This window comes from Dermacentor albipictus, chromosome 10 (assembly GCF_038994185.2).
Source record: "Dermacentor albipictus isolate Rhodes 1998 colony chromosome 10, USDA_Dalb.pri_finalv2, whole genome shotgun sequence".
Lineage (NCBI taxonomy): Eukaryota > Metazoa > Arthropoda > Arachnida > Ixodida > Ixodidae > Dermacentor > Dermacentor albipictus.
Window position 1 is genome coordinate 87,361,910 of NC_091830.1, and position 22,931 is coordinate 87,384,840.

At 43.0% G+C, this 22,931-nt stretch overlaps 1 protein-coding gene and 1 long non-coding RNA gene across 14 annotated transcripts in view; both read right to left on the reverse strand.

The window, feature by feature from the left end:
* LOC135910263 (zinc finger protein 771-like) overlaps positions 1-18,346 on the reverse strand; it is a 69,251-nt gene extending 50,905 nt beyond the window's left edge. For 7 of the 13 annotated variants that reach the window (XR_011509200.1, XR_011509199.1, XR_011509198.1 and 4 more), the window contains exons 1-3: positions 18,204-18,346; positions 12,349-12,424; positions 3,435-3,484 (exon numbers count right to left, since the gene is read on the reverse strand). Coding sequence is in view for 4 of the 13 variants with exons in the window: in XM_070528027.1 (XP_070384128.1) it covers positions 3,435-3,484; positions 12,349-12,380 (82 nt within the window). In the remaining 9 variants the exon portion in view is untranslated. The remainder of the gene's footprint in view (positions 1-3,434; positions 3,485-12,348; positions 12,425-18,203) is intronic. The other 6 variants (XR_011509206.1, XR_011509205.1, XR_011509204.1 and 3 more) reach the window with 2 other exon arrangements.
* Positions 18,347-20,270: 1,924 nt separating this feature from the next.
* Positions 20,271-22,145, reverse strand: LOC139051060 (uncharacterized). The gene is made up of 2 exons (XR_011509214.1): positions 21,772-22,145; positions 20,271-21,163 (listed from the first exon to the last, which is right to left on the reverse strand). It is a non-coding gene; the product is annotated as an uncharacterized lncRNA (long non-coding RNA).
* Between the last annotated feature and the right edge of the window lie 786 nt (positions 22,146-22,931).

Below are 22,931 nucleotides of genomic sequence, written 5' to 3' on the forward strand. Positions count from 1 at the left end.
GATTTTTTTTTGCCATATGCGACCACCCAGGGTCGATTTCTTTTAATGCGGATTCCAAATCTTCTTAGGGACTTATTTTGAAAAAAATTTACTGTAATTTTTCTAGGGTGACCGTAAAATGAGAAAAAAAATCTTTTACATTGCTATATATGCACACTTCATTCATGAATAACAAGAATAAAAAAGGAAATAAACTTATCACAATTAAAAATTTGACGCATTTTTATGCACTTAGTTGAAGGCTTTGAAAATCCGCACACGAGAATATTTCGCAAGTAATATAATAATATTTGGGGTTTTACGTGCCAAAACCACTTTCTGATTATGAGGCACGCCGTAGTGGAGGGCTCCGGAAATTTTGACCACCTGGGGTTCTTTAACGTGCACCTAAATCTAAGCACACGGGTGTTTTCGCATTTCGCCCCCATCGAAATGCGGCCGCCGTGGCCGGGATTCGATCCCGCGACCTCGTGCTCAGCAGCCCAACAGAATATTTCGCAAGTCTCAAATGTTCCTGCTCTTACACTAATATGTACGACCATAGCGTAATCGAACTGCATAGGTGTGCGCACTCAAGAAAACTGTTTGGTTGTGTGCGCATCAAAAAAGCCACACCTGTGACAAACTTCCGCTGATCTTCATCTTATTGCCAACCAGCTAGGGCAATCAGTTCTCGCAGGTCTAAAGAAAAAACAAGAATGCATGCACAGCGGCATCCTTCCTATGCGCACCCTTGTGAGCAGGAAACAAGCGAGAAACAAGCGGTCGCCCTTTGAGCGAGTAGTAACGAGATAGCCATCAGTTTTGAAAGCACAAAAAGCCAAAACCGCCTGCGAAACAAAATCCAAACTGGCGCACACGCGCCAATGTGCAAGCGGTAGTATATAGATGCGCAGGAACAAACTAGTGCTAAAACAAACCATGCGACGAAAAACGAGAGAGGGAGGCGCGCAAAAAGAATTCCCTGTATGCCCACATAGTGGCAGTACGACAGAAAAGAAAAAGTTAGGAAATTGGCGTGCTTTTTAAACGTAGAGACTGCACCGTAAATATATGCCATCAACCATTTTCGGACGTGTTCGCGGCGCCGTATTTTTACGTCATTGACTGTCAAAGGTTTTAAACATCACCAAAAATTAAAAATGCACATACATTCAACAAACACTGCCACTTTTGAACTGAGGCAAATTGAGCAAACAGAATTTCTAATCAACATGAAACAGTGAATACAACTAAAGGAAATGCTAACATGCAAACATAATGAAAAGGCTGAAACAGAATAAGAACCAAACAAAACGCCAAGGAAGAACCTACAGGGAAAAAAATATGTGAGCGTAGAAGAAAAATATCAAATCATATTATGTAAATCACTAACACTACTGGAGGCACCAGTCACAAAGATGCAGGAAGGTTTACAATGTACAGAAACGAATAAAAAGTGACATCGCATATTATCAAGATGGTAGACGGCGGGGGCCACAACATGGCGCTCTTCATCCATCAGTGACATACACCTAGAGAGAAAGAGGATGGCAAAGTGTTATTAACAATGAAGAGAAGCTCAAGCATAGTTACCAGGCCAAAAAACATTACAACACACAATGCAGTTGTGAGCTCCATCTTAATTTCGAGAGTAAGATGTCATTACAACTAGTTTATGGTTTAATGGTGCTTAAATAGTTGTTTTCCAAGCTATTACTATATAACACATAACAAAGTAAATTTCTGTATGCAACACATGGTAACCTATCACAGCGTTTTTCTGAAAACTGGTTTCTACTTGCACTGTACACACCCCAAATCTAAACGCACACCAAGCTCGATGCTGCTGCAACACTGTTCATGTACATTTGCATACCTTGAGCTGCTTCAACACGGGACATATTGCATTGCTAAGCACAAACAATGTGAATGATGTTAACAGATGCATTCATACCTGAGGTAAACTGAAGAAAAAAATTGTGCTAACCTCGCAGAGAAGGTAAGTTCAACATGTCCTCTTGCATTGCTTGCATGACCTGGCTTAGCTCAGTGAGAGTACCGCGATATGTAAATCCTCGAGAATGCAACTAATCATCTGCCATACTATGCTATTGCTCTGTTACTCCTCAAAAAGTACAAGACGGGAGGCAATGTACAGCTTAATATAGATTATGTACGAGGTCTTCGTCTAGAACTCTATCGTCTATCTCATTGTGTGACTAACCTGATTAAGGAGAGGTGCAAGCCGAAAAACTATTTTTGTTTAAATATTTAGTGTTTCTACATTTTTATTCTATATTTATGTTTCAACATCGTATTTCTACATGCAAGAATGCCAAGACATTTCTCCAGCAAGAATATTGCAAAAAATGAATCTAGTGGGGGCACCGCAGCAGTAAGAGCTTCAAATTTCCATTCATGCCCTACAGATGAGGTTCGCAACCACAGATATACTGGCGACATCACAAGCTTTCCTGGTGCAACAACAAACGAGCACTGGCACTGCCTGAGTCGACAACAGCTGATTCTTCACTTTTCACCAGTGCTCAGGCGAAGGCTGTGCTTCTTACATATGAGAGGAGGATGAGCCAAAATTTGGTGCTTCGCTGTATACTGCACAAACTCCAAAACACAGCTAAGAATTTCAACCACCAGCAATTGGCTTCATGCTGTGGAGACAGTCACTTCTAAATCCATACTGTTGTACAAAATAACTTTTGAGGTGGTTCTACAGGAGTTGGTAACCATGCCAACTCGGCAACTGTTAGCTCTGGGATACCAAACAGACAAGTGAAGAACCAAATAATTCGGTGGAATGCATTTTATCGCTAAATGCTTTCATCAGAGTACAGGAAAGAAAGCCCACCAGAAGAGCGAAGCTCGCTAGAGTTAGGATACCACCGACACAGCAGGAAAATGTTAAACTGCAAAAGACTGTTCTGCGTTCTCGCCAAATTTCACACAATGGATCATATGCAACAGTAATACCAAGTTTATAAACTTTCAACTTGACTTTCATCTTTTTTTTTCAATCTTACTTTGTTTGTACTAGTACTTGTGCAAAAAAATATTTTTGTAAAGTGTGGCCCAATCGAAGCCAAATTTTGTGTGCACATGTACAGGAATTCAGAGGATGCACGTGTCTTGCAATTATTGTATTATTTAAGGATATCAATTATCAATGCTCTCGATAGCTATGCTTATGATTAAATTTTTTACTTAAATGATACACCTAGAAGAAAAGGATTTTCATGGCTGATTTTAAATATTCTTTTATAAACTGCATATAGAAATTATAAAAATCTCTACTAGGCTCCATTTTAAGTCAGAGCCTTGCACACTTTTCCATTCCTGGAAGCACACAAAAATAATGTTCAAGTTGATGTAAGGTCATATGAAGCTGTATAGGTTCAGATTCGTGTTCAAAATCGCAAATTCTTATTCATGCGTACCTTTTATTGGCTGCCTAGCAGTAAGGTAACCATTATTGTGGACTTGCAGGCTGCAATAGAAGTTTTAAGTGAAGTGTTTATGGTTTTCTCTGAAGACTTTATTCGCCAGAAGATGACTAGTGCCAGTGCAAACTTCAAAATTATGGCATCAGTCAATCAGGTAATAAAATGTTAATGATATGGGATTCTTTTTCCTTTTATTAAAAGGTACAGACATGAACCTGCTAGAAGAAAATACTAGAATAAATGTTTACGAATCTATCTAGATCTGTTCAGTCTATACTTGTATCACCCAGTGTAAGTGATCACTGTTCTGCGTGTTGTGAAATGAACAGTATGCAATAGTTGCCTGCAGTGCTAACAGTATTGTACCGCCATAAAAATGCTTCTATGGAAGAAATAATGCTTGTGCTCAATTCGTACCATTCCAGGGAGCACACAGAAACAATTAGACAACGCTGAGAAGCTATTATCATATTAAAAAAGAGGTTCCCTGTTACTTTTATTATTAAAAAACAAAGAATTTTTCAGGCGCTTCAAAGAAATATTACTAGAGAAAGATGAAGCGCCTGTGCCAGCAGAACTGTCATAACTGTAGTTGTACCAATGTGGAGATGGGATAAGCCGATGCATATTAACAGCTGTCTAGTAACTTAAATTGCTGATTAATATTTGTCATACCAGTGCATTCAATGGCAATCAGAAGCGAACTTCCAAGTGCAATCGCTCAAATTCTCTTGGAGCAGTAAACAGGACATAAACAGCATACGAAACTGAATAAGTTGATTACATGCTATAAGTCCAAGCATGGAAATATAGTAAGCCATCATTAACTTGAACGCTGATACCTGAAAATATCGGTTAAGCTGAAAATTTTCTCCGGCTTTGTATCAACCCCATATATTTTTCAGTTCTTCTCTAGAGAACCTCTTGTGTAATACTCTGGAGAAGTATCTCAAATCTCTGAGTTAACAGGGTTTTACTGTATCAACAATAATAAACAATGCAAAGTCATCAAACAGAATCATTTATTTAGTGCCCTAAAAGGGGTCTAGCTAACTGAATTTGTATTACAGGATATGAACAACCAATTACAACAAAGAAACACTAGGTGCAAAAAGATAATGACAGGCTGCAGATTCATTTGCCAGTAGTCGCCAGATTTTAACATGCCCCCGAATCAAATGCATGCACACTTTCTATGTTTGCAAAGTAGAAAGCAGACGTAGAAATGACATGATAGCTCCTTAAGTAGAAATCTAATGCGCGCCCAATATTTTGGTAAGAAAAAGTGGTGCGCAATGGGCGCCCAGCTTTTTAAAGAGGGCTTTGCCACGCAGTTTCATACAGTTATCTTCGCAGCAATAAGGCCGCGTTCTGTGGTAAAACATACAAATGCTGTAAATGCAGTTTGGTTTTATTGCGAGACTGCAGCGTGCAGGCAATTTTCGGCTCAATTTATTCTCAAGAATAAAGGCAAGCACGCATCTTAATCGGCTAATTACTGTAATAGGACATTGTGAGCTAGGCTTATTGCTTGACAATTTTCCTAGAGAGAAAAAAAGCGGCGCTTTCGACTAACGATGACATGTGTTCAAAGCAACCATTTCCTCATAAGCTCCGTCAAGACAGACGCTCCTACTAAAGGGGTCATTACATGGGGTCTCAGTAGGGGTCAGTCGCCTGCCTGTTCACTTGTCAAGTTTGAATTATCCGGCAAAAGCTAACCCTAGGATCGAAATAACAGAATTTAGGGAGCATAGAAATGCATGGACGTTGGTCAGGAGTCTCGGCAGAGTTAGAAATAACCAAAAATTGAATGAACCGGAGTCGAATTAAGCCCGTCCATTGTGTTCGAGAAACCAATCTCAAGACATTAAATCTAATATTTTATTTCTAAACACAATGAAATATAGCTTGCTTTATGCTTGTCTAAAAAAAAAGGCTTATGCATTGTATTTACATGGCTCAACTACAGACATATCTAAATGCATGCAACATTGTTTGCAAACTGACAAACAAATGTAGATAGAATTTCGAATTCCTTCAAGAAGACGAGAGCAATGCTATAGCACTGCATATTGTTTTAAAGGGGCAAAACTATGGTGCAATTGGGCAAATAATAAATTGTTTTGCCTACGTCGAGACCACTAATTCGCATACACGCTGCCAAAAAGTGAGGCGTGCATAATGAACCATTGGGAACAAATTCGGCAGAAATTATATCTGCAACGTGCATTGAATCAGGAAGTGGTGCAGCCACTGCAGCTCCCCTACAGAAGTGTCATTAGGAACACAACTCCATTTAGTTGTTTTCTATCGATAAAGACTCCAATAAGTGATGTTGTTCTCCAGATATTCAAGAGAAGTGAATATTCAAACTTTCAGATAGTGACTTCTCAAACAATACGAAAGAAAGAAAAAAGCAACAACTATTTGATTTGCATTAAAAATGTTGAATATTTGCATGGGAGTAATAAATATCTTTGGACTATTCTCCCATTTTGCAGGCCGAATGTGCTGATCAATTGATTACACTGCCAGAGTCCAGTCTAGAAAGGACGAACAAATGAAACATCTATTCCATGCACATCCAGCCATAGCCCAAGAGTTTGCTGGATAAGAGTTTGAGTATGTTTCATGATTGCAGCCCTTAAGAACAAGTCGTCGGTATTTTAGAATTGCATAACAAAAAAAAAAGCTTATCTGGGTACGTTATAGGCGACTTTGTGTATATCAAATCACCTGATAGATCAAGCTATTTCTTAGCCCACAAGGTTGTTCACTATAATGGGTTTTGGCTGTACATTTAAAAAAAACTGGCTAAGGTTTAGCTCTTGTAAACGTAGTCATCAACAGCAAAATGTCTGTTTGGCTTGGTTTTGCAAGACTATGCACATAATGCTTTAGTAAAGTTGGGCCGCAGTCTTTCATACACGTTACACACATTGAGGAACAGGTTGTCCGTAAAGTCACTGTGAAACCTGGCAATCGCAGTCAAGCTACCTGGGTGCCGTTGCTTATATTGATGGCTTCATCTTCTCCTTATTGTTCTTTGTGTTGCTGAACTATGACGGCAACTGCAGCACATTTGATCTTGGGACACTTACGGGCTTGGCAAGATTCTCTATAACAAGCTACTTAGGCTTCCTTTTGCACCGCAGCTTTAGCAGGCAACTTAGCACTTTCTTGGAATTTCGCAGCATGCCATCTAGCTATCTCTACTGGATCATTGGACTCAGCCTGCAACTTGCGCTAAAGCGCAGGCACAGAATGCCCAGCCGGCGTGCCATCCATGGTGAGAGACTGAGCGACCAAGTGCCAGCGAAGCAGCTGTTAAAGGAGCATTTATACCACGACCTAATCGGTGCGTGGACAAGCCTCGCTCGATGCTGGGTGCTTCAAAGCGGATTGGCTGCGACAGTGCATCGAAGCACCAGTCGAAGGGTCGAACTATAGACGTTGATGCTCTTGCCAACATGACATAACATGTGTGCGTGCTCACGGTACGTCCGACTATATTAGCACATTAACCTTCTCCTATTGCGCTCGCAGCGGCTACGCTCAGTGTGAACGCAGTTGCGACACCTTTCCGCAACGGATCACGTACCGCCTCAAAGTCAATGCGACACGACAAATGGCCTTGAGAGACATAGAATAGTGGAGCTCTTGCTCTAAAATTGCAAAGCAAGTTGAGTTGGTGTGTAGCCTTCGTGCATACAGCCACTACTGCAAAGTGTAATGTTTCCACTAATGTTTTCATGACACACTTCATATTATTCAGATAAAAGTAAGTTTGCGTACGCACAGCAACAAAGCAGTTTACATTACTGCCAGTTCCTTAGCATATTTATTTTCTTGTATCACAAACTTGACCAACACTGTCTGCATCCAATGTTGGCACAAGTTATACGTAGTTTATGCCTGTGCCTAGTTTTCATTGTTTTGTGGTCTTCAGGACAATGAATGCCACAGGGCAACATAAATATGAGAATGTGCCATGATTAAAAGTATGCAGCAGCCAGTACTCCCAATACAATACCAAAACAAGCACTTGGCAAGAATAAGCATCTGAATAACATAATTAGGAGCCCCACAAACATATACACAAGGTGCCCATCTTGCGTTGACCATGAAAGAGAGTCCTCCTTCCCTATAAGACCTCAGACTATACATCACGGGCAATTCTTCAGAATTGTCTGCTGTAACTAATCTTCGCTGCTGAGGTGGACTGCGAGCATGGCATACCACCCGTATGAAAGTTGCCAAATGCATATTCAGTGCTGGCAGTGACTGTATCTTCTCTTGACATAGCCTGAAACACAGCAGCCTGCATTTTGAAAGTGTAGGTGTACAGACCATCATAACGACAAATTTAACTGTCCATGTGCAGCAAGGTATGTACAGAGTGATTGTAGAAACATTTTTCAGACTTACCTATACCGACATTTTCACGAACCTTTTCAGGCATGAATAATCTGCCAGCAAATATTGTTCATTAAATGGTGATGATTTACAGAATGACACAAATCCTACTAAGGCCATAGGGTGCCAAGATAATAGTGACCCGTCGGCTCAAGATAATGATAAGAAACGAACAGATAATCCATGTAGTAAAGCAAACTAAACATGCTGGTGTATAAGTCCAGAATAAAAAAAAAACATTCACTCACTATAGAAGCCCTAAGGAAATTGATGGCCAACGAAACTCTTCCAAAACCACCGGTACAACTGCTAAGGGCGCTATGCAACGCTTAATTTATGGTTGAGGTATTTTTTTGCGCTTCTACTTTATTTAAACGTATGCTGTTCTGTTTGCTGCACAAGATATTTCAATGATTGTTTGCACTGATCGCTTCACTTTGCCGATTGCTTGTAGCCTCTGCATTACGAGGGGGATGAGCCATTGCCAATGAAAATTTATGCTCAAGGACCGACACAGAGATGCTAACAGCTTCGCTGTAAAAGAAAAAGAAGACAAACATTTCCTTAAAAACACTCTTGGGGACAAAATCTGTATGTCCCATGGTTAAAATAAATACAATTGGAATGACAAAGAAACACTCACTGGTCCTAACATAGGCAATGGTCAAATTGATTTTAATTCAGCAGTCATGCTTGTGTGCAAGACATTTTTTCCAGTACTTTTGTCAACTATGTATCCACCCAAATGTGCGCCAAATATCTAGGCTTGCTATCATAGTCTATAGCCCGTGACATAAACAAGGGTGAGGGTGTTAGCTCTATTACTCTACTCTATAGAGTTTATAGAATATGTGAGAGTTTATGGACAAAATACACCTTGACCAATTACTCCTTTTTTGTTTTTGGACGCACCCATCTCCAAGTTGCTCTGCATTGTTTAAAAGGGATTGGAATTTTAAATGTTGGGTGCACTAAATTAAAACCCAGGTCTTATTCTACTTTTTGTGATGCCAATTTGCATTCCTCACCTTACAAAGGATTTGGGTTGACTTGAGTGCTTGAAGATGGAGGGGGAATTTCGCGTGCAGCTCAAAATAAACGGCATGTCATTTCACCTATGAAGAGTCATGTTCATGGAGGTGTCAGGCTGGAAAGCTGCTTGAATTTATCCCAGTTTCCAAAACACATAGACACCATCGCTTTAAACATTAGGGACACGCACACTCTTCAATACCCTCTATTAACACTGGGACATTAGCACTTCTAAAGAGGCATTTTAATCATCAGCCATTGCATGCAATGAAGTGAGCATGGAGAGGATGTGACGACTCTAGAAAAACTATTATGTACGATGCTAGAAAAAAAGTTGGCTACGTTGTATTACTTATACTTGTCCCATAGGACATCTAAACATTCTCAATGAGTTCACCAATAATATCACATACCGACCTGCCCCACACTGAGCTTTAAGTGCAGGTCTCATACAAGGACGTATGGAGAAGGACGCGTACAAACCAGGCTTTCAAAATGGCCTCTAAGTTGGGGATCTGTGGTGTATATAGAGAACACAGCGATTGTCTTGCTAAATAAAATCACTTGTATGGACACAGCTTCAAGTGACATATGGATGCTCCCATGTTGACTGTACAGCAATTGCGATTCCATCTGAGGAATGTGGAATAAAAGCCCTTCAATGTTGTCAGTATTTCATAAGAGACATCTAAGAGTTTGAGCTTCAGGGGACTGTGATGAATTTTTCATTATTCTGAAAGACTGTTATACTGAAAGCCCCAAAATTAACCATTCCACCCATCAGCACATCAGTTCATAAGTTGTCAGCAGATGAGCTAACCCCAAAAACATCGCTGTTGGGTCTCAAAACGCACTGTTGCAATTTTCCATGGATTCTGCTGCCTCTCACCACCGAAGCACCATCTAATCAGAGTGACGTGCGCAAAATAGATGCTGACGCTGAGAAAACTACCGACAAAAAGGTAGCTTCATGCCACCTCCGAAGTGGAATGTCCCTTGCTTTTTTGCTTATATTTGACATTTCTTGCGGTGGATACCACATCTTTCTAGCTCAAGGCAGACACCTGAACCATGTCAAAGCACAAGCACGTCTAGAAAGTGCAAATTGTGATAGTGTGGCACATGTGCGAGTATGGAGGTTACATTTCACTGCGTGCATAGCTAGCATTGCCACCGAAAAAAGCACGAAAGAAAGAAGTGTGCATAGAAAGAAGGGTGAAAGAAAAAAAGACGTGGTTGCATTGCTAGGCAACACTTTTCTGAGTAGAGCAAGCGTTTGCAAAACCTGATGCGTAGTCACCTCCGCTCACCCACATTCTTTTTTTCTTGGGCACGCTCTCACGTTTTGCGAACTCATGCACTATTACGTCCGCTCTCTGCACCTTGTTTGCTAGCCTACTGCTTCGGCTGCTGTGAAGGATATAAGAAAATAATCATCATCATCAGCTTGGCTACCCCCACTGCAGGGCAAAGGCCTCTCCCATACTTCTCCAACTACACAGGTCATGTGCTAATTGTGGCCATGTTGTCCCTGCAAACTTCTTAATCTCATCTGCCCACATAACTTTCTACTGCCCTCTTCTACGCTTCCCTTCTCTAAAAGTCCAATCCGTAACCCCTAATGATCATCGGTTATCTTCTCTCCTCATTACATGTCCTGCCCATGCCGATTTCATTTTCTTGATTTCAACTAAGATGTCATTAAATCACACTTCTTTCCTCACCCAATCTGCTCTCTTCTTATCCCCACGTTAATGTTACACCCATCATTCTTCTTTCCATACCTCGTTGCATCGTCCTCAATTTAATTGGAATCCTTTTCGTAAGCCTCCAGGTTTCTGCCCAGTACGCGAGTACTGGTAAGACACAGCTGTTGTACACATTTCTCTTGACGGATAATGGCAGCCTGCTGCTCATGATCTGAGAATGCCTGCCAAACACACCCCAGCCCATTCTTATTCTTCTGATTATTTCAGTCTCATGATCCGGATCCGCAGACCCTACCTGTCCTAAGTAGATGTATTCCCTTACCACTTCCAGTGCATCGCTACCTATCGTAAACTGCTGTTCTCTTCCGGGACTATTAAAATTACTTTGGTTTTCGGCAGATTAATTTTTTGACTCACCCTTCTACTTTGCCTCTCCAGGTAGGTGAGCATGCATTGCAATTGGTCCCCTGAGTTACTAAGCAAGGCAATATTATCAGCGAATCGCAAGTTACTAAGGTATTCTCCATTACCTCTTATCCCCGATTCTTCCACCTCCAGGTCTCTGAATACCTCCTGTAAACATGCTGTGAATAGCATTGGAGAGGTCGTATCTCCCTGCCTGACGCCTTTCTTTATCGGGATTTGGTGCTTTCTTTATGGAGGACTATGGTGGCTGTGGAGCCGCTACAGATATATTTCAGTAATTTTACATATGGCTCGTCTATCCCCCGATTCCGTAATGCCTCCATGACTGCTGAGGTTTCGACTGAATCAAACGCTTTTTCGTGATCAATGAAAGCTGTATATAAAGGTCGGTTATATTCCTCACATTCCTCTATCACCCGATTGATAGTGTGAATATGGTCTATTGTTGAGTAGTCCTTACAAAATCCATTGCTTTAAACGTCGCCATAATCAAGCTACCCTGCCTCTTCAACACAATACCAGACCTAGGATGTGCTTTTTATGCAGATGATATCACATTATGGATAACAGCCTCAAACACCGGAATGCAAGAAACATGCCCACAGGAAGCACTAGATATGATCGAGAGCTACTTGCACAAATGTGGCCTCTGCTGTGCTTCCGAGAAGTCGGAACACGTCCTTTGGTTGACAGAAGTCTAAGGTGTTCCTGATTCGGTTTGCAATTACCTTAGTAAGTACTTTGTAGCCAACGGACAGTAAGACCATCAGTCTATAATTTTTCAAGTCATTGGCATCTCCTTTCTTATGGATTAAGATTATGTTGGCGTTCTTCCAAGTTTCCAATACGCTCGAGGTCCAGAGGCATTGCATATACAGGGTGGACAGTTTTTCTGGAAAAATCTGCTGTTACCTGATCCACCCCAGCTGCCTTCCTTCTTTGTAAAGCTCCCAAAGCTTTCTTTACTTCTTCCGGCGTAACTTGTGGGATGTCAAACTTTTCTGGACTATTCCCTCTTCCATTACCAAGAAATCAAGAATCCTTAAATTTTTAAATATTAGCTCATGGTACCAAGGCGTTGACCTCACAAGGAAACGGAATAATGATCGTAATTCTGAAAACTTCAGTATTCTGAAGTTTGCAGTACTGAAATACTTTTACATCGAAACTATAGGAAGTCAGGAGGGGCTTTCTGAAAACTTTGTTAATGTGGTGTTCGTAGTAACGAGGTTTAACTGTACTTAAATAGGTAATGCTAGGTGACCTTCACCTCATCTCTACAAGAGGGGTCTTGTGGTTTGGCATGAGTAAAAACAGCTTACCTCCATGGGCTTGGGCAGAGCACTGGGAGCATTGGCGAGTTGGAGGAGGAGATGGCTGGTCGCTCCACTACAGTTCCTGTGGAATTTTTACTGTTCCAAACCACCCATACGCGGTGGGGCTTACCGTCGGTTGAGAATAGGGTGAGGTCAGCAAAGATATACTGTCCTCCTGTGGACACCATATGCTGCCTTGCAACCCCGTGAGTTGCATTGGCACAGTTAACGCCTGAAAACTGTATGTGCCTTTTGCACACTTCGGAAAGATATTTAAACCTCAACATAATGAAGCCGGCAAAATTTGCAATTTGCCTCATTATACTGAAATTTCGTTGAACTGAAACTGGACTTTTTATGCAAGTAAGTACAGTCACCGATAGAACTTTCTTATATGTAAAGGGGGCGCAAAATTATGCATATTATCGGGCAAACGAAAAAAGTAAATTTGAATGAGAAAACAATTCATTTTAATGAATACTGAAAAAGTTTGCACGGAGACACGAGGACAATGCAAAGAAAAGGCAGGGGCGAGCTCTAATGACAGAACAAGCAGATTTTGATGAATTTAGGAGTCTGTGACGAATGATACGGTTTCGTGTGACGATGACATCTTCATGTGAGCTGTACAAATTAGGCGAAGCCAGCCGCACCTTCACGTGCACGACAGACGCTGTGGCCGGTCTATGAATGGCAGAAATGCCTAAAAGGGGTTTTCTTTGAATTTTCGCGTAACAGAATTATCTTTTCGAGTGTAGTCAAAGTACAATCCGACGCTACTTTGTCTATACATTGTGTGTAAGCCGTGCTTTATGATTTTTCTGACTTTTAGCTTGAGAAATTCACTTAGTTCAGTAGCTGCCATGGGCAACATATAGGGCCTAGGTATGTGCGGTTCGAGCATCTTTTTGCCGAAACAATGTTTGATGCCGGATTTTCTGTGGCACAGTGCCCTTAACGCCATTGCATTAAAAGCTGAGATGGAAATACTTCAGCGCCACGAGCCCGTGATTTCAGGCTAGTTCTGTTATGCTATGCTGTACATGAAGTTACTCGGAGCTAGAAGCCGATGCTAACGCTTAAAGCGCACTGCCTTGAAATGCATGCAGTAAACTGTGGAAAAGGCCATCCGCTATGCTCGAGCGGTGTAGGTGGTGCCATGATCGAGGAGGGAGGGAGGAAGGACAAAGAGGAGTGAAGACGGAAGAGAAGAGTGCCGTTAATTTACGAAGTTTTAAGGGGCTTTAAAAATTGGCGCAGGCAAGCGCCATCTATAAGTGTATCAAGGAAGTGAGTGCGCCGCTACGTGGACTTCTGCACCGGTGCGTGCAAATGGCGGACGCCGTTGGCAGTCTATGAATTGTAGAAACGCTGGAAAAGGGGTCTCAATTTTCGCGTAACAGAATAATTTTCTCGTATAGTCACATTATAATCTAAGAGTCTATCATGTCAGTAGGTTGTGTGTAAGGAGTAGTTTAGTATTTTCCCACGTATCTTTGCAAAATTCAATTAGTTCAGTAAATTCCTTCCAGCATATGGAGGGCCTGGGTATGTGCGGTTCAAAAATATTTTTGCTGATGGGACGTCGGAAAAAGCCGCAATGAGGCCGTGGAGAACAGCCGCGCTTCTCGTGCCTCTTAAGCGGGATCATGGCCTGTGAACAACCTAATTACGCCAACTGCATAACTGGCACGACGAGAGAAATCGGCGGACTCTAGCCAGCATCAAGTGAGTACCCCATTTACTTATTTCTGCAATGGCTGCACACCCACCTGGGTAAAGCAGATGCCGAACAAGCCACTGCAACCCCGTGGTGCATGCTGGCGCCACTCGAGCGTATCTGAGGGCATAGCACGGGCACCTGCCCATGCAGCAACTAAGAGCACTCGAGATGAGCAAAGCAGCAGTAGAAGCAATCAAAATACCAAGAGAACAGCTAGAAGATACAAACACAATGCAGATGGGCCCGGCTGAAGTAAGCAATGCAGAAACTGCCTGGAATTATGATGCAAGCAGCGGAAGAACTATTGAACGCAAGAGCATCTGGATTACGAGGGGCAGAAATGGCAAGAAGGACACAGAGAATCAAATGACACAAGAAAGCAGCCCAACCAAGCAACAATTGAATAAAAAGTCACCACCACCGCAACAGCGAAAGCCCCGAATGCTACCTCTACCAGTTGACGACTACAAGGTTGTATTCAGCCCACAAGCAGGCTTCGAGCTTGCAAAGTGGAACAATGTCGTCCTCATGCAAGCCATGGGAAGAGCCAGCGGTTTCTCGTAGCGAGACTTTGGTGAAAAAGTGTGTTCAAGTGCAGAGAATCGAGAACCTGATTATTGCAAGCACAGCCCACTGGGAAGACACGAAGAAATGGAGCCGACTCCCAGAAACCCTGGGCAGCGATCGCCACATCCTCCAACTAACCGTGGCTCACACTCCCAAGTCGTCCGCAAGGGTAGGAACAGCCTGGGTAACGGAGTGGAAGTCATTTTTAGATGAGCTAAATGTCGAGACCGCCATCGAGAACATAGATGACGGGCTGAGCAAAGTCCTCAACACGGCAGATCATCACACCAAAACAATACAGCTGAATGAAGTAGCGCCAGCCATCGACACGCAGCTTCTCCACCTCTGGGAAGCCAGAACAGCTCTCCTCAAAAGGTGGAAGACACAGAAGCTAAACAAGAAATTAAAGAAGGAAATTTCCTCTCCTCACCAAGAAAGCACAGGCATACACAGAGACATTAGGATGACAGACTGGCACGCATTTTGCGACAACCTCCAGGGAACCCTGAGCACAAAGAAGACGTGGCACCTCCTGCACCCTTCTCGACAGCGGCCCTAGAAAGAGTCAGCAGAGACAGCACCTCTGTAGCCTCGTGCACAACCATGCTGGATTGGAAGAGAATCTCCTCCGAGAAATTCAGAAGCTCTGCGGCAACCCACCCATTAATATGACGGCACATGACAAAGTCTACAGTGGGAAACCAAACCCCGAACTTGACCAACCCTTTACACATGTTGAACTCTCTGCAGCACTATCGACGCTCACCAGAAACACCAGAACGGGCAAAGATCCGATCATCAACGAGCATCTCTGGAACCTTTGACAGCAGGCTACCGCAACCCTGCCCCAGTACTTCAATGCATGCTAGGAGAAAGGAGAGCTACTGGCTGCCTGGGATAAACAGCTCAGCCTTGAGAATTCCCTTACCTTGAAATTTCCCTTACCTTGTGTGTAGGGAAACTTTTCAAGCATATGATACACAACCGGCTAAACTCATACCTCGAAGACAATGGATATTTTCGAAACTTTATGTTCTGTTTCAGGCAGAACGTGTTAATGCACTAGAAGCAAATCATTGATTTTAGCGATCAACATAAAGGGAGCTTTTGACAATGTCAGTCACGAAGCTATCCTCTGCAACCTCGAAGACCTGGGCTGTGAATCTCGGACATACGACTGCGTAAGGTATTTCGTCATGGGCCACATGGCCATAGTTGGAATATACACCCTGCGCAGCGACAGCTTCTGACTACCGAGCAAAGGCACCCCGCAGGGTTCAGTCATATCGCCATTGCTTTAAACGTCGCCATAATCAAGCTACCCTGCCTCTTCAACACAATACCAGACCTAGGATGTGCTTTTTATGCAGATGATATCACATTATGGATAACAGCCTCAAACACCGGAATGCAAGAAACATGCCCACAGGAAGCACTAGATATGATCGAGAGCTACTTGCACAAATGTGGCCTCTGCTGTGCTTCCGAGAAGTCGGAACACGTCGTTCTTAATTCAAGAATGACAGGCAGACCACCCGGCTATGATGAACCTGATCCTGACGTCACACTCAATGGAACGCCTATTCCAAAAGTGGGAACCCTACGAGTTTTAGGGCTGCACATCCACAAAAACAAGTCTGGGTCGGCCACCTTCCCGCGCCTACAGCGAACGCTATCCCAGCTCACACATCTCGTTAGGAGAGTTGCGAGCTATAGAAGCGGACTCAAAGAACGCAAAACGCTATGGACGATGCAAGCACTCCGCACCAGTCGAATAACATACGGCATGCGCCACCTCGCGCTGAAGAATGTAGATGTTGAAGAAATTAACATTGAAATACGCAATGCCATTAAAATCACCCTGGACCTACCATCTACGGCTTCGACTACGAGACTTCTCAAGATGGATGTACACAACAAATGGCAAGAACAAGATGAAGCTCATAAAGCCAGTCAGTTGGAACGACTGAAGCTCACGCCCACTGGAAGATCAATGCTGCAATGGCTGAGCTAGGGTGAAACCTTTATAGCCGCCACGGACCGAAAGGAAAGAATTCCTCCAAACATTCGCGAATCCCTGTGCATAGCACCAATTCCACGCAACACGCACCCCACGCACCACAAGGAAAAAGACAAGCCCAAGTGGATGCCATACGGCGAAGACACAAGAATCCGGATGCCAGATACACCAACGCAGCCAAATACCTGCAAAGAAACGCTTACACCCTGAGCGCCAGATTCTCAGGGCAGAGAGCTAGCGTCTGCCACAATCCGTGAACAAAACTCTGAAATTGCAGAAGAGACAGCGATTGCCCTAGCAACTACCACGTCTATGGACGCAGCTGTTGCCTTTTCCAATTCTGAAGTAGCTGTCATTACCTACGATAAGGGTCGTGTGTCGACAGAAGCACTGGAGATATTGAAGCACCTCAGCACTCTGATCCCCTACACCTGCATAACGTGGCTTCTTGGGCACGAGGGGCTTAAGGGGAACGAAGCGGTGAATGCTCGGTCTGTGTGAGTTGGGGCAGAGACCGTACCCATCACCTACTCAGCGATCTTTCAACATCACAGGCTGGAACGCAGGGTGTACCCACCACCTCACCCAAAGCTCACCAAAAGGAAAGTACCACACTCCGAAGACAACAGAGTAAAACTTACACCCACCGAATGCTCAAGCACAGACTATACCCAACGCTACAAGGATACCACTGCCCAATCTGCGGCATACCGGACACCTTGGTGCACCTGATCCTGGATGTCCATGGCATCTAGATACAGACGCATCGCCTTACCGAAAGAATATAACGACAGACAAGAAAGCGAAGACCTCATTGAAACGTGGGAGACCAAGCTAGTCTCCGAAGGCCTGGAACAACAACGTCGTCTCGTCGCCAGGGCCAAGGAGGCAGCGAAGGCCAGACGGTTCCTAGAGTGAGGAGACCTCCCACCTAGAGTAGAACCGGGGCTTACCCCAGAATATTGTTTCAAAAATAAACGTTTATTCCTCCTCTTCCTGATGGGAAGTCCAACGTGGACACCGGATTTTCTGCGAGACAGGCCTCTTAACGCTATCGCGTTAACACTGCACCGAGCGGCTGACAGGGCGCACGACCCGGGCACGACCGCCGAGAAGTTGCGGTGATAGGAGACCGAGTGCGAGAGCTAAATTAATGTAATTTAAGCCTGCAAACAGTGTATGAGCACAGGCATGCCTATTATGTGCAGCCTCTTTTGCACGAAATGGCTTTGGCTGCAAAACACACACCGGCAGTGCGCTCCGTAGGGACATAGCCTCCTCAGAAAAAAATAAAGGAGGCTATGGTAGGGAGCAAGACATGTCATGGCGGACGTAATAGTGGACGACGCGGTTGGCCTGTACGCAGAGTCGGCGAGGGAGAGACCGTTCAGGCACCCTCGTCCTGTGCCCTCGTCGTTCCCGCCGTACCTAAAGAGCTCTAGGCTTTAGTACGATCCGGATAGCGTAGCATCGCGGCAACTCACAGAACTAAGGCCCACCAAGCGAGCTATTGCACTGGCATTCAAAAAATAGCAGGGGCGATCTTCTTACCTTGTGTACCGAATCATCGTATGCGGCAAGTCAAACGCCAACGCGTCGTACGACGGATCGCACGAAAAATCACAACATGTATCTCGCGCTGAATTCACATGTAACACCACTCAGAATACATTCATTTGACCAAGCCGCCTGGCGGCGACGACACAACTATGGCTATGGCGATGGCTCTCCAGATATTCGGCCGGCCTCGGCAGAAATGCAGCTAAGCAATAAATTCCTTTCTCACTAAATTGCCTCACGTTATCTAATTTAGTATGCAAGTTTCTAAATATTTGACCGAAATAGACTGTAGCCGGGAGGTTCGGTGAAAATGATAAAGCGGTAAAAATGATTAAAGGGGGAAGGGGGCATTGCTGGGTAGTTAGCGCCAATTTCAAATCTCTCGAAAGTGGGAAGTGGGGAGGGGTCTTGCCAGGGATTTTGCCGTAGTTGTTTTCTGATCTATTTACCATATAACCACAAAGCAAAGAAAACGTTTTGTGCCACCATATGGTGAAATTGTCGCAGTGTTTTTCTGAGACTGGGTTCTATCGTGTATGGTACACATCGATATCTGTGCCGCAAATTAACATATATCACACAGAACATTTCGATGGTCAGAGGCTGCTGCAGCATAGTTTGTGTACATTTTCCTAGTTCGAGTTGTTTCACAATGACGAATTTTGTTTTGCTAAGCACGGAAAATGTCATAACCTCAGCTGACGAACAACTACAATAAATATCACAAAGGAAACTGAAAAAGCTACCTGATCAGTACTTTAAACCGAAGAAAAAGATTATAACTTATGGAGGTACATTTTAGTGAAGCTAAGCCCAAAATGGTCTTGCATAAGCCCCGGAGAATGCAACTAAGAACCTGCCATAGTTTACTACTGCCTTCTTACCCATAAAGAATTACAAGACAACGGGCATTGTGTAGCCTAATGTAATCTATCTGTAACTTGTTCGTCTGGAACTCCATCGCCCATCTCATTGTGTAACTGGGATTAGTAGGGGGATATGCAGGCCAAAGAATGAAATTTTTGTTCTAAAAATCGTTTCTAGATTTTAATCGATTCCATAATTATGCTTCAACAATCTACTTCTACGTGCAAGAAGGTTGATACATTCCTCCAGCCAGAAGATTGTGAAGAATAATTGGGGCATAGATAGCTGTAGAGTCATTATTTTTCCATTTGTACTCCACAGATGAGGCACACAAATACCACAACTATTGCTCACATCACGAGCTTTCTGGTGTAACAACGAACGAGCACTAGACCTGGCTCAGTCTACAGCTGATTCTTCACTTTTTACCAGTGCTCAGGCAAAGGCTGTGCTTCCTACTATGAAAGGATGATGAGCGAAAATGTGCTGTTTCGCTGTATTCGGGGCAAACTCCAAAACAGCGGAGCATTTCGGCGGAAAGATTTGGTCGCTGTGCCACAAAATAATTTGTCTCTTCCTGTGCACATGGAAACTCCTACAGCCATGCTGTTCAGCAAAGGCCATAGGCTTTGAGGAGGTTATATAAGAGTTGGCTATCCTGACAACTGAAGAATTCTGATCTCTGAGCAACCAGAGAAGGATCAAAATATCTCCCGAACACAGACAGCTGCAGCTAAATCCTTTTATCAGAGTGCAGCAAAGAAAGCCCGGCTGCAGTTGGAAGCTCACAAGGGATATCAGGTTACCACCAACACAGCAGGATTACCTTGCTGGGCGTCCGGTCCTAGAAGTCCTCCAAAATGTCAAGCGCCTCGTTGTAGGTGAACTGTTTCATTTTATAAGAAGAACATCACCTACTGGGGACTTCAATTCACTTTGACCAGGAGAGCCAAAACAAGATGTGTTCTGTTCGGTGCATCCTCCGAAATGCTGTTACCTTAGAAGGAGGACTCAAGTCTAATGACAACTAAAGTGTACTTGCCATGACAATCGTCAAACGGTGTAACTTGGCACAACATTGAACTAAGTAAAGAACTTGCTTTTCAAATTGTGGGTACGTTTCTCATCGCCATTGCTACACCATGCGCCGAGGGCTGAGAACGCAGTATCCAAGACACACCAAACGTAGAATGCCAGAACAAGAATCGTTTATTTTGTGGCAGCAATCTTCTAAAACCCGTCAGACAATAAGCACAATCAAAATCAGACAAACAAGTAAAATCAAGTAAAACTCCATGCAAGTATAAACATGCACACTGACAGCACAATCTACTTTACAGCAGTTGATTAGAAGCATAGAAGTCTTCAGCAGTAATGATGAAGACATATCATTATAATAATAGAGCTACAGCTTTAGATTTACCTTACATGACTTTTTTTGCACTCTAAAGGTCTCCTGGAATGACCAGTCGAATGACTTGTTAGAAAAAGCTCTAACACAACATCTATCACTCCAATTGTCCCTTTCACTTGTGGTGGCGCATGTGCCTACGTAGCTGTTTTCTATGTGAAAAGGCCTCAAGTACACAGGCAGCAGTGATATGGCCTCTCATCTATATGAGCGCTCAGGTGTGCATTGAGATTACTCTTTTGTTGGAAGTTCTGAGGGTATCAAGAGCACTGAAATATGGCCTCTCGCCTGTGTGAGTGCGCAGGTGTACGGTGAGGTTACTCTTTTGATGGAAGCTCTAGAGGCATGAAGGGCACTGAAATGGCCTCTTGACTGTATGAGTGCACAGGTGTGTCTTGACTGTTCTCTTAGAAGCTCTGAGGGCATGAAGGGCACTGAAATAACCTCTCCCCATTGTGAGTGCGCAGGTGTACCTTGAGATTGCTCTGTAGTGAGACTCTCTGAGGGCACAAATGGCATTCAAACGGCTGCTCGCCTCTATGGACTATGGTGTGTGCTTTCAGATGAGACACACTATCACTCTTATAGTCACAGAAGTTACAGTGGTAGCGGCGTCCATTATGTGACTTCTCACTTATTGTAGTTGCAGCTTGACAGCTGCAAGGCCTCAATGCTGCATAAATAAATTAGAACAGGTTACCACAGTAACGCTTTTCATTTGAAAACAAAATTGTAGTTATGCAACGCCAACGAAAGAACACAAGATAGACAGTAATACTAATGATTGCTTTTTTCTTCATTGAAGAAGTATTGAAGGTAATTTCATGAAGATGAGACCGAACAGAGCACAGCTGGTCGACCATTCATGATTTGCCTGATATATTTACGTGTGATTGCTCGATGACCTAGCTGGTAAAATTCACACATACTTTTGCCGAGAAAAAATTTTGAATTGTAATAACATCATAAAGTGAGAGGGCAGGGAGTGTAGTATTACTGCAAGCTGCTGCTGCAGGGTTTTCAGTTTTTCTCTTTAAGAAACTGGAAGTTCAATACCAAAACAAGCAGTCGGGTACCCAAGCCCATCAGTAAAAAACATAGATGCTGGCTTCAAAAACACACTTGAGGTGACCTCTTTAAATAGGGCCATACAAGAGCAACGACTGCTTTTTAAATGCAAGAAGCAACGCAGTGTACATTCGACAGATGAGAATGCTAGCAGCATGCAGCTTTGAACTGATACCAGTCACTTTTGGTTGAGTGCACAAATAATGTTATTACCATTTTCTCGTCTTATGGAAGGTATTTATTCTCTCCGTTATTACTGCATAACAATCTGTAAAATAAAATTTCACTTGTCAGAACATGCATCGTGGGCAGCGGCTGTTAGATACATTACTACAACGGGGTTCCACAGTAGATCGCAAACACCTCTGCTTGTGATGTGGAACATCTAGAAAACACACCAATGCTCATGCAACGATGATAAGAACTGTATTCAGTGGTTTGGATGTTGCTCCACAAACGCTCTTGTTCACAAAAATTATTTCGGCTACATTATTCTGCTATACTTTCTTTTCTTAAGCATAAAAGTTCTGAGCAATCTTAACACATTCTAGCACACATAAACACATACACAGATAAAAAGTGTCCAATTAAGACAATGATGCTAACTTTGCAAGGAGGCTGATCCAGATGTTTGTTTTGCTGTGCAGGAACTAGTTTAACTCAAGACAAGCAGTGCTACAAATGAACACAATAATCAGAAGCTTGCAACACTCAATTGCTGATGAGCAGAAAATAGCCATGCAAATGCATGTGTGGGCAAGAAAAAAAACCACACGGATTATGCAAAAGACTAAAAATGAAAACAGCAAAGTATGAAACACTCTGCCTCAATGACTGCTGTCTAAAAAAGATGGCTGTTCTTCCAAAAAAAAAGATCAAAACGGGAAAGGTAATCTATAGAATTAAAGCTGGAACCAGTTGGCATAAAACGGTTTTAATTGCTGCCAATGTCCCAGCACTGCCGTCTCAACAATAAATATACTTTATGTAAAAGGCATTTTTAGTAAGTATATATGAAATGTGTCTCACAAAACAAAGCAAAACCAAAACATACTACGTCCAGAGCGACAGAGACAAAATAAACGATGTCTTCAATCTGCAATTAATCCTTCAGAACTAAAACAATAGAAAGAGGAAGAGGATTCTTGCAAAGGCACCAAAGAAGGCAAACTAAAAGGTAGCTAGAACATATAGAGAATTAAAATATACCATGATACCAATTTGTGTGACTGGTTTTTTAAAACAGTTGTGTAATTAGGATTTATTGCATCTAATAAGTGCACTTCCAAGTGCGATAGCTCAACTTGGAGCACCCAAAACAATAAAATGGTAATTATACCAACAGATTACCTATTATAAGTGCAAAAATTAAA